Raw genomic sequence first — 11432 nt, forward strand, 5'->3', positions numbered from 1 at the left:
AGTGACTGAAAACTTTGAAACTCTCCAGCAAAAAGGATGCATGGTAAAAACCATTAATAATTGCACAGCTTTGATATCAGCCAGCAACAGAAATCCAGAAGTTTCCATTTTGCCAATGCCAAAGAGGCTTAAATATTCTTCCCAATTCTACCTTTGTATAATTTCCAGTTGCAGTTGTTAATTATGCTCTAGTGAAGTTATGGCCTATACACTAAATTAAAATGTTTTACTGAGCAACTTAAAGTCTTATTTTCAAATCATACACACGTATATAAACTCAAGAAATTCTTTAAATTCTAGTATTTATTTCTTATACCCTAGTTATAAAATTCAGAGCACATTTTCCAGCATTAAATAGTGAGACGTATCAAGTTTCAAATATTTATTAATCAGTGTAAACCCCAACACAATACATCAACATGATTTCATGCATTTAGAGGGGAAATATTTCATGGTTAAGTGGAAAATTGTGCGGATGGCTTCTGGAAGACCTTCATTCTAAGCAGCTTTATAGTGAAACATTTCATTTAGAACTCTGGGCCTTCTTTCTTCAGTTTGCTGTAATCTACATTCACTGAGAAGAACTTGGAAAAGAAAAAAGATATTTTAGATAATCTATCAAATACATAGAGATGCTACAGAGGCTTTAGATTTTTATTCAGCTTTCTACAGTAAAAATTACAGACATGAATTTTTTATTAAGAATATTTAACAATGTAAAAGTAATTCAAAGAAAGACACTTAAACTCTAGTCCTTTAATAATAGTTTCTGTAAGATCAAAATATTCATTCTACTGCAGAACAGCATTAGTATAGAACCTATAAAAAATTCTTGTTTCCTAGTGAATAAGAATTACTTCTGATACATACTTCCAATTCTTAAGGTTTTATTTCCATGTCCGCTATGTATACAGATGAATCTCCAATAGAATAGAGGAATACCAAGAATTATCATCCCTACTTTGGTTAGCAAAGTGTTTTAAGTTAGATAGGAGAGACTGATTTATAGAAACCAAGATAAGCCAGTAATATGGTAGGTAATATTTTGTTGTGTGGTTTACATAACTTTTAAAACATTGTATATCTGGAAACCTTGTAATTTCCAAAAATGTTCTTACATTCAACTAAAATGAATTTTAGAACTCTTACTCTGATTGCTTTAAAATACTGCCTCTAATTCTCAGTAACTTTTCTTTTTAATGGTTCATGTTTAAACTGCTCCAGAATGAGGAAACGTCAGAATTTGTACATAAGCCCAAATATAGCTATAATCTTGAGTTTACTCATTCTTGTGCCAAAGAGCACTGAAGGTTGTGCTATAATTACTTGAAGACTACATCAACTCCAAAAAATGAAAACAAAAACCCACAAAACTGCAGAATCATTAACATTTTCTCCAGGGATTTTAAGCAAGGAGCTCATAAAACTGCATCCATTATTTCTTCAAGCCCTTTGCTTTATTTCTCCAAACATACCCTAACCTTTTTTAACCTAATGAAAATTGTTTTCATAAACAGAGAAGAAAGAGCCCTAAAGCAGTATTCCTTGTTTTGACAGTATTCTCTTATGAAGCAACTGAACCAAAATGATGAATTAAAAATAACAACACTGTGCTATTTCTAACAAAATATTATGGGAACATTTATAAAAGGAACTGCAGGTTATACATTAAGAAGAAAACAAACATTTGCCGGGCTTTTACTGGATGCCAGGCACTGTGGGCAGAATGCTTTGTTTACCTTAGTTAATCATCACCTTCCTCATTATCACCTTCTTACTTTAGGAAAGAGGCAACTAATGATCAAGCTGCCAAACACTGAATAAGCAGGATGGAGCCCCACTCCCAGGCAGAGTGGGAAATTTATAGCATCTACGCCATTTTCTCAAAACCAAGCAGGCTTCTGATGTATTTGCATCTATTTGGTTCCATGTGCCAGTATCGAAATTCTGTTGAAGTAATTTTCAAACTTGCTTTATTTTTCAGCTTCCATGGCCCCATTCTTTTTCTCAATTTAATGGTGGCTACCCTGAAGGTCTTTGGAACAGCTGGGAAAGCACAACATATTTTGATCTTGGTTTGAGGATTTTATTCAGCTGAGAAGTGTTGCTGGGCCTTTGATGCTTAAATCCTATTTTAGTACCCTCTCTGGTTTGTATTAGCTGGCTTTTGCTAGATTTTTACGTGGAACAAATCGCCTCCAAATCTTAGTGGTTTACAACAGTGGTTTATTTTAAATCACTCACATTATATACCACTTACAAACTGACTGCGCCATGTTCTCTTCATTCTGAGCCTAGGCTGAACGAGTAATCCTTAGCTGTCAATTTCGGTTTCATGACGGAAAAGAACAATGGGGACAACCACACACTGGTTCAGAAACGGCTGATATAACTTCCCCTCACTTATGATTTGCTGGAGCAAGTCACATTGCCAAAGCTGATGTCGATGTGCAAGAAAAGCAAATTATCTTAGGTGAAGGGCAGTGAATGTTGAATAATCTAGCCTACACCTAACTGTCTGGGTTTAGAAGTAGTAGTAGGCTTCCTTCACTCTAGGCTCACTAGTTTCTGGACTGTTACCCTTTTATTTCTGCTTGCAAATCATCCAATTCTTCTACATGCTCATCTCTTGGCAAATACAGTCAGCAGTAACTGTCCATTAACATCTTGTTTTCCAAAACCTCTTTCCATAACAGCTCTTCAAGCACATGGTCCACCTTCCAAGTACAGCAGGTGACACTTCACCAAATACTTTTTGCCACTGTATGATTCATCTTTCTAGTCTCTAATATCAGTGTCACAGCCACTTTCAGCCCATCTATGCCACACAGATTTCTGTTGTAGAGACATTCCATTCCCAAATTCACATGGCCTCATACTGGCATGTGTTATTATCATGTCCCAGAGCATTGGTAACTGGCTTCATTATCAGAATCACTTAGGGAGCTTTATGAACTACAAAGAGCCAGACTCCAGTATGTTCCTCGGTGGAAGAACCAACACTTGTTTTTTTGGTTTTCTCTTTTAAACTTTATTGAATGTGCCACCGTTTTCTCTAGAATGAACTTAAACAAATTTGTAAGAGAGAAAAATAAACCTTGATGCTTGTTTATCATTTTTTTTGAGGCAAAATTTAACACACAGATCAGATGGCTCATTTCTTGTAGGAACATCTTTTTAAAGAGATTTGGAAGTCAACTTATAATCTGAAGGTTGAGTGGAAAGCTTGGCATCAACAAAAGGTGATAATTATCTTAAAAGTTGCTGTTAACAGTAATTATAGTATCTATCTCCATTATGGAGATATATCTAAGACACACATTGGTCAGAGTACCTCTTCTTGAAAGTGCTTAAGCAAATTGCTATTTCACTTTTGACGAAGCAGCCTCAAACAGCGGAAAGTACACGTAAATTATATGGTATGTAAACTGTACCCTAATAAAGCTGACCTATTTTTTGTTTTGTTTTTTTGACATTGCAAGGGTTTGTCTATACACAAAAATTTTACACATACGGACGGTTATGTTTGGGGAATCAATAAATGGTCTCAGATTTGCAACAATATGGATGGACCTTGAGGGCATTATGCTAAGTGAGATAAGTTCAACAGAGAAAGACAAACACTGTTTGATATCACTTACATATAAAATCTAAAATGCTCAACTTATAAAAACAGAGAGTAGAATGGTGGTTACTAAAAGGTGGCAGAATTGGGAAGATATTTAAGGGTACAAACCTGCAACCAGTAGATAAATAAGTTCTGGAGACCTAATGCACAACATAGTGATTATAGTCAACTGTATTATAAATTTCAAAGTTGCTAAAAACTAGATCTTAATCGTTCTCAACAAAAATAAATAATTACGTGATGTGATAAAAGTGTTAATGCGACTGTAGTAATCATACTGCAATATAGCAATATATCAAACCAGCACATACAAACTTACACATTATGTGTCAGTTATACCTCAAAAAAATAAATGGTCTCAGTCCATGAAATCATTCTTTGGAAGACTACTTCCATAAATCACTCTTCAGAAAATAATGTTAAAAAGTTTATCTTGAAGGTTTATGGTAAAATTTCAGTTTCAAATGACTTTCATTTCTTCCTACTAATCTTCACATGCACTACTTCAACCATACCAACCAGAAAGAACAGCCAATGAAAACATTCACTAGATTACTACTCCTCAAAGCGTGGTTCATGAACCAGCAGTGTCAACAGCACCTGAAACCTTACTAGAAATTAAATTCTCATTCTCCACAACAGACCAGGTGAATCTGATTCTCTGGGGTAGAGCTGAAGAATCTGTTTTCAAACACTGTCCTGGTGATACCTATATATACTCAAATTTGACAAAAACTACACTAGACTAAGATCTCTGAAAATGGCAAAGAGCTATCTCTACTTTTTTCTTTATCAAATCAGTAGAGTTGAGATATTATCTTAACTTCACATCCAGAGTGTAGTCTGTGAATAAAATGCTTAGCAAAAAATACTTTATTAGAAAAATATGCCATTTTAATTTCACAGAACAATCTAGCAGCTCTTCAAAGTTCGTGATAACTTTACTTGTGCATCCAATTTCAAAAAAACTCACAAAACCACTCCATGACAAAATTTATTAGAACACACTTTCCAGCAATTCTTAAAACAATTTTGTAGCTTACCTTGTATTGCTCATTGGGACCCAGTTTGTTCCAGGGTTCTGGGTTATTCTTTCTGTCCCAACTAAAACAAAACATTATAATAGTTATAGCAATAAAAACTACTTAAAATAGTTTTGTACTTCTTAAAAGGCTAATGTTTTGAATAGATCAATCTCATTTACTACTGGGTGAAGTACAGTATTGTTTTCATTATAAAGTTGAAACAGAGATTGGATCTATACTAAGCAATCCCATGTAATCAATTATTAAAAAGGTAAACACAGCATCTTCGGGCAGTTGTCCTTGTCCCTACCCTTGGCACAGGAAACTTTATACTTGGCTGTTAGTAAAGTTTTCTTTCATCAGTGAAGTGACATAAAAAAGTTCACAGAATAACAATGAATCAATCTTTTTTCCTTACCTGTTGTTTTCCAACTTCAAAATAAACAAACAAACCAACCAACAGTATGTTATTGTTGAAAAGCAGGCAAAAAACATTTACATGTACCAGCAACCCTGATTAAGTGTTTTATCAAAACAAGTATCTCAATCTTTACAACATTATAGGTATTAACAGTTCTACTCCAACAATGGAAAAATGAGACTCGAAATTTAGATGATCTCATGAACCAGGAAAAGCAAATGACAGCGGCAGTTTTGGGATCTGAACTTACTATACGACTACAAAACTCGTGTTCTTTCTATGACTTGATGATGCCTCCTTAGAAAGACTGTGGCTCCTAAACCAGCTTAATAAACCATCCAAGTCCCAAACGTTAAGTACTTACCAGACATCTGGATTGAACAATGCCAGGCGCGTGACATACAACATTGCCCCAGTACCTCCTGCTCCAATAAATACAAAGAGGGGGATCAACTGGAATCAAACACAAAATAGACAAGATTTAACAGTCAACTTCAAATACCTAGACACTAACAACAGAAAGGCTACGGTAGTTTTTACACATTGATTCCCAAGTTCCAAATGCAATTTTTCAATTCTGCCTAAAAATTTTAATGAACGTGGACCTTACACTGAGGTGTTATTTCTTGTAACTGTGTTCAAAAGAAAGAAGTGGAATTTCCAAAGGATGCGAAGACAATTCCGGCTTAACGTGGAAAAAAATTATATTCAAATTTTAAAATTTCCAAGAAAATACATTGCCTACTTCACCTTTCTTAACATTTATGCATCACTCCCGTTAAATTTCCCAGCTTCCTTCATTTCGAGGCTTAAAAAAACAAGCTCTTGGCAAATTACTTAAGCTTGCCTCAATATACGTGCACGGAAAACACAAGTTCTGTGGCATAAAAGAGCCTGAATGAGCAAACAGAAACACAGCGGATACATATACTAGTTTTAGACATAATCTCTGAGAACGTCCTGTTACCAACGCTTAACGCGTAGACAACTGAGCTTTTAAACCACAGCGCGTTGATGTGCTGGGGGGGGGGGGGGGGTGAGAGATTCAAAAGAACTGAACTGCAATTAAAATCTGCGCTATCAAACTCCCCAAAATGTCAAGGTGTCAAGACAAACTGAGGAGTCCAAGACCATAGACCCTCACATTTGCCACAAGGCCTAGCGGGGCAATACCGTGCGTACAAGACCCTTAACAGACGGCACACAAAAAAGGGCAAGCTCAGCTTTACTGTCTCTAACGGACACAGCGCACAACCACCCCTCTTCGTCCGGGCAACCTGCAAGAAGGCGCGGCCACCAGGCTATTCCAACATTTACTAGTTTCTTTTCCTCCAATGTATCCCTCACCTTCAGCAGGCCAGGCCGCACCCCACAATGCACGGCGGGGAAGGTCAGAACTCAAGGGCCTGGAGCGACCAGCAGGACAGGTCGAAGTGAGGCCAGGCCCGGCCTCAAGGAACGAAGAGAATGCGGCCGCCAAGGAGGAAGCTCCCAGGGGACTGAGGCAGCCGCATTCCGACGCAGGGTGGGCCTCTGGGAAAGGGGTCCCAAACTTACGCTTGGATGCTTCTTGGCCTGACTGAGGATCTGGCGGAGCATGGTTGCGGCAGAGGGCCCGGAAGCACAGGAAAACAAGACTGCACCGCCCGGCAGCAGGTACTCAGTTCTCCGAGGCCGAGCGGACGCCCAAAGTCACCCAGGACCTCCTACCTGAAGGACCCCTGGCTCGCACGGCAACCTGCGGCAAGAGGGCCCGGATGCGGTTGTCCTTAACAGTGCCTGCTTCACCCAGCAACTCACGCGTCTGCTCTAACCTGACCAGTCCCTCAGCGTTCCACTCCAAGGGAAACAGTCTTATTCCTGTGCGATGTATAGTCCAGACGGGTAATTTTTTTCCGTCAAAACTGGATCGCTTGTATTGACTAGACAGGCACTTTCTCCGGAGGCCACGTGCTGAAAGGTGGAGGCGGGCGGGCGCACGTCCCGGCGCGCGCCCGGGTAGCCGAGTCCTCCCGCGGGGCGCCTGTCACCCGAGTCCGCGCGCAGGCACTGGGGACGCTTGTGCCGGGCGCGCGCCGGGCGGGCCTGAGCGCCGCGGAGGGAGCCGAGCGGCGCCTGCAGCAGCTGAGCGCCTGGTGCCTGGAGGGCAGGTCGAGTCTCTTGCGGCTGAGGTCAGCGGCTGCGGTTGAAGAAGACTGCAGCTGTTTCTCCTCTTACACTGTCGCTACGCGCAGAGGTTAAAAACCGAAAATGCCTTAAAGATGGCAACAGTTCTGTCAACGTGATCTCTAAACCCTCAGCTCCAGGGCCTCAATGAATAATATTAAACACCACGAAGACCTTTGCGACATTGCCCTCTCCCTGGGCCCAAAATTGTGTTCTTAAAATGTGCTTTCAATAATCGTGTCCCTACACATCTTTTCTAATACTCCAGTACTATTTTCATTTATCTCTTCTTTTTTTTTTTTTTTTTTAACCCAAAAGGCTTCCATGGGCCAGATTTTAGGGGGTGTCGGGATAATCTGAACCTAACACACTCATCAAATGATCACACAGGTAATTGGGTCTGAGAAGGATAGGAAAGGGCTCCTCGGAAAAAGTAACGTGAGAGCTGAAGGAGTGGACGCTGACCGACTGGCAACCGAGGGTGCAGGTGCACAGAACAGGTGACAGGTGGCAGGGTCTGCGTCCCGAGAGGGGCTGAGCGTGGTCTGGTGAAGCTGGGCCTAAACCCGAGAGAATGGGCTCTGCTGGGCCGGCGGCCACATACACGTCATGGGTGTGCTGCTGAGACAACAGGGCAGCTGAGCAAGACAAGGTTTTACATGACTGCTTTGTCTCTGAAGAGTGGGTGAGAGGAGATGAGCATGAGAGGGCAGGCACTGGCTCCCGGGCGGCGGCGGCAGGCCCGTGTGAGACGATGGCGGCTGGGACCAGGGCAGGCCGTGGGCGGATGGAGACCGGACCGCAGAGGTCCATGGGAAGCAGTGCCGGCAGGGCGTGGTGATTGGTCGAGCGTGGGGGCGGGGCGAGAAGGGGGCGGAGTCTGGGGCCCTTTTTCAGAGGTGCGGCTCCCACGGGCCCTGTGGATGCCGATGCCCCTGATGGCGATAAGGAGCCCGGGAGAATGATGGATACTTTCTGGAGGGCAGAAGAGCGCTGTGGACCGGAAGGATATATTTAGGACTCCATGCGTGGATGGGAAGTGAAGCCACGCGCGAGATTGTTTAGGGAGCGAGGGTAGAGTGACAAGAGACACGAAGGGCGTGGAGCTGAGGGATTCCTTCCAGCGCGCGGCGCTTGGGAGAGGGGCTATGGCCAGCCAGGTAGGAAAAAGGGGAGGGGGGGAGATAAACGGTGGTTATCAAGATGAAGCTTAGGAAGGCTGGTGCGTTTTTCATTCATTCAGTAAATGTTAAGTACCTACTGTGCACCAGGCACTGTACTACTAGGAACTCGGTAGATATCAGGGAATGAAAAAATGGTTCTGCCCTAATGGAGCTTCCATGCCGTTGGAGAGACAAACTAAACAAACAAGATAACTTTAGATAGTGATAAACCAATAAAATATAATAGTGAGAGAGGACATGGGGGAGTGGAGGAAAGAAGGAGCCTTTAGCGAGAATAGACAAGGTCTGCCTGAGGAGGTACTAGCTGAATCCTAAATGAAAAGAAGGAGGTAACCTGGTGGAGATCTGGGGGAAGAATATTTCCATTGTCAAGAGAAATAGTTTTGAAGTTAAAAAAAATGTTCAAGGGAAGCCAGTGTGGCTGACCCATAACAAAGAAGAGGAGAGGAAAATGAGATCAGAGAGATTATAAAGGCTTCTCTGACGTTGACCTTATAGACCATGGTAAGGAGTATGGCTGTGTTAAAAAATCAAAGCACAAAAATCATGGAAAATAATTAGATGCGAATAGAGAAACCTAACAGCAGTAAGTGTAAGTAGGATTTTAGCAAAGAAATTAGAAGGGGGAAGACCTCTCCTTGGCAATATTTTATTTTTAATGAAAACAGTTCAGCCCTAGCTGGTTTGGCTCACTGGTTAGAGCGTCAGCCTGGTTTGATTCTGGCCAAGGAACAAACAAACAAACAAAAATAGTTCGTAATAAAATAAGGAATACCACTGTTCATACGGAAGTAAAATCCAGTGGCTTACTTTTGTGTCACTGACCTAGTTTCTAGCGGTAACAATACTATAGGTAGTCAAGTGATGCCTTTGGAAATGTTAACAAAGCAGGGTTACAGAGTATAAATTTCATTAAATATTAACTAAAATGTCACGTTGTAAAACTTGAAATTTTGCACATTAAAGTTAGGTTAAAGAGCCTGTGACCTATATTTCAAGCATGGATTGGAGGAGTACAAGTCACAGTCTTGAAAAAGAAGTCATAGTAAAGGATATATGTTGTAAAAATAAATCTTAGACTTAAAAATAGGACTGGTATTGTGGTGGATTATATTATACCTGCTTCCTCTCCCTAGAAGGGGATATCACTTATCTGCCTTATTAATGTCAGGCTTCATAAGATGACTTGTTTTATTAGCAAATGAGACTGAAAAGAAATGTGTGATGCACAAGTAGATGTTTTAAGAGCCAATAGGTGCCATATTCTCTCTTTTCTCTCTGCCACAAGATCAGCAATGTTCTAGATAGAATCTTGGGTATCAGGATGGAAACTACCTGGAGTAGAGACATTGCTGGCCTGCTGCTGGCATGTATTGAGAATGAGAAATAAATATGTATTGTTACAAGCCACCAGATTTGAGAGTAGTCAATTACTGCAGCATAACCTAGTCTACTTTGACTAATAAAGAATTTGGCACCAAAAACGTGGTGGCATGTTATAATAAAAATCCTAAAATATGTATGTGGTATTTGATTCCTGGCAACAGGTGATAAGGGAACTATTATCAGAGGCTAGAAGGATGGCAATCTGTTTATGCAGTGCTGAAACGTTTGGTGAAATAGTTCTCAATTCATTGGAAAACAGTCAATGTTCCTGATGAACTCCTAGCTTTCAATGAAATGGCAGGTAAAGGGTATTTTAGCAGCATGTATCAGTTATTATTAGCAACAGTTGACAAAAGATATGGACTCAAAATAATTGATCAGTTTACAAGCTGTAATGACAGGGAATAGAGCATCTAGTAATTAATTTATAGACTTGCCTAGTTGGAAGATGGAACTCATCTCCAACTGTATAGGATAAAAGTGAGAAGGTTCACTCCCCTCCCTGGTCACGTGTGGGAGGTAACCAGTCAAAGTGTCTCTCTCACAAGGATGCTTCTCTCCCCACCCCCACCCCCTTCTACACTCTCTGAAAAAAGTAATGGAAAAAGTATCCTCAGGTGAGGATTAACAACAACAACAATAACAACAACAACAAAACCCTCAAGGTAAGGACCCATTCAGGAATGTAGCCATCACACCTTTGTTGAAACATCTCAATAAGTTAAGGTGTCTCAGTAAATCTCAACTGAACAATTTGAAAGTCAAATAGATAAAGGTGTAGCTCTCTCACCAAAGCCTGATAGGATCAAAGTGACTGAAATTAAATCTAGAGAAAGAAAGAGGTATCTCTAAAAAGAATTGTGAGTATGGCTTTTGATGGATGGACTTTACTGGAATCAAATAGAAGTATACCAAGTACTACTAAAACAAAACAAAACAAAACAAAAAAACATCAGCCTTGGAATAAAGAGTCTGTGACTATTTGCGATGTGTAATGATACTTGGATCCCCCAATCTTCTATAATGTCCTCTTTAGTGGATCTAAGACAAGACTTTCCAGAGGGGAGACTGGAGCCACAGAGAAAAGTAGACTAGAACAAATACCCATATAGCAAAATCAGGGCCTAATCAAGGAATATTCCACACCTTCAGTCAGCAACAACTTCTGCTTTGTGAGATTTCAGGACCAATGTATGTCTCCCATTCTTTCTCTTTCTGAATAGGAAATTCATTGTGGTTATCCAGTCCCTGTTTAGGCATTGTATTTTGCATGTTCTGAGGCAAATAACTTGACTTTGTTACTTCATAGGTCTCCAGATCAAGAGGAAACTTATCGAGAACAAACATAGAAATAACAGTATCACTCAGAGATCACAGGCTTTGAGCTGGCAATAATGATAATATAGGACTTTTAAGTTATCTCCTTTGGTGAGGAGGGTGAGTATATTTTGAAACAGAAAAGGAGAAAGACTGGAATTATTGCAATCAGAAGGGCAGACTGTGGTTGTCTTTTTGTTCATAAATATTTAATGTCCTTACTGGGAAAAGATTATATTTGTGTCTCCCTGTTTATATCAAGCTTAACCAGATGACTTGATTTGGGTAATAAGGGTACAAAAATA

The 11432-nt window shown here is 40.4% G+C and overlaps 1 protein-coding gene across 1 annotated transcript; it reads right to left on the minus strand.

Moving 5' to 3' along the window:
- Positions 1-367: 367 nt before the first annotated feature.
- Positions 368-7236, minus strand: NDUFA4 (NDUFA4 mitochondrial complex associated). The gene is made up of 4 exons (XM_081147079.1): positions 6632-7236; positions 5439-5527; positions 4672-4732; positions 368-584 (listed from the first exon to the last, which is right to left on the minus strand). The coding sequence occupies exons 1-4, from the start codon at positions 6671-6673 to the stop codon at positions 528-530; spliced, it is 249 nt and encodes an 82-aa protein (XP_081003205.1). The 5' UTR covers positions 6674-7236; the 3' UTR covers positions 368-527.
- Between the last annotated feature and the right edge of the window lie 4196 nt (positions 7237-11432).

Source organism: Miniopterus schreibersii, assembly GCF_964146895.1.
Source record: "Miniopterus schreibersii genome assembly, chromosome: 9".
NCBI classification, from domain to species: Eukaryota; Metazoa; Chordata; class Mammalia; order Chiroptera; family Miniopteridae; genus Miniopterus; species Miniopterus schreibersii.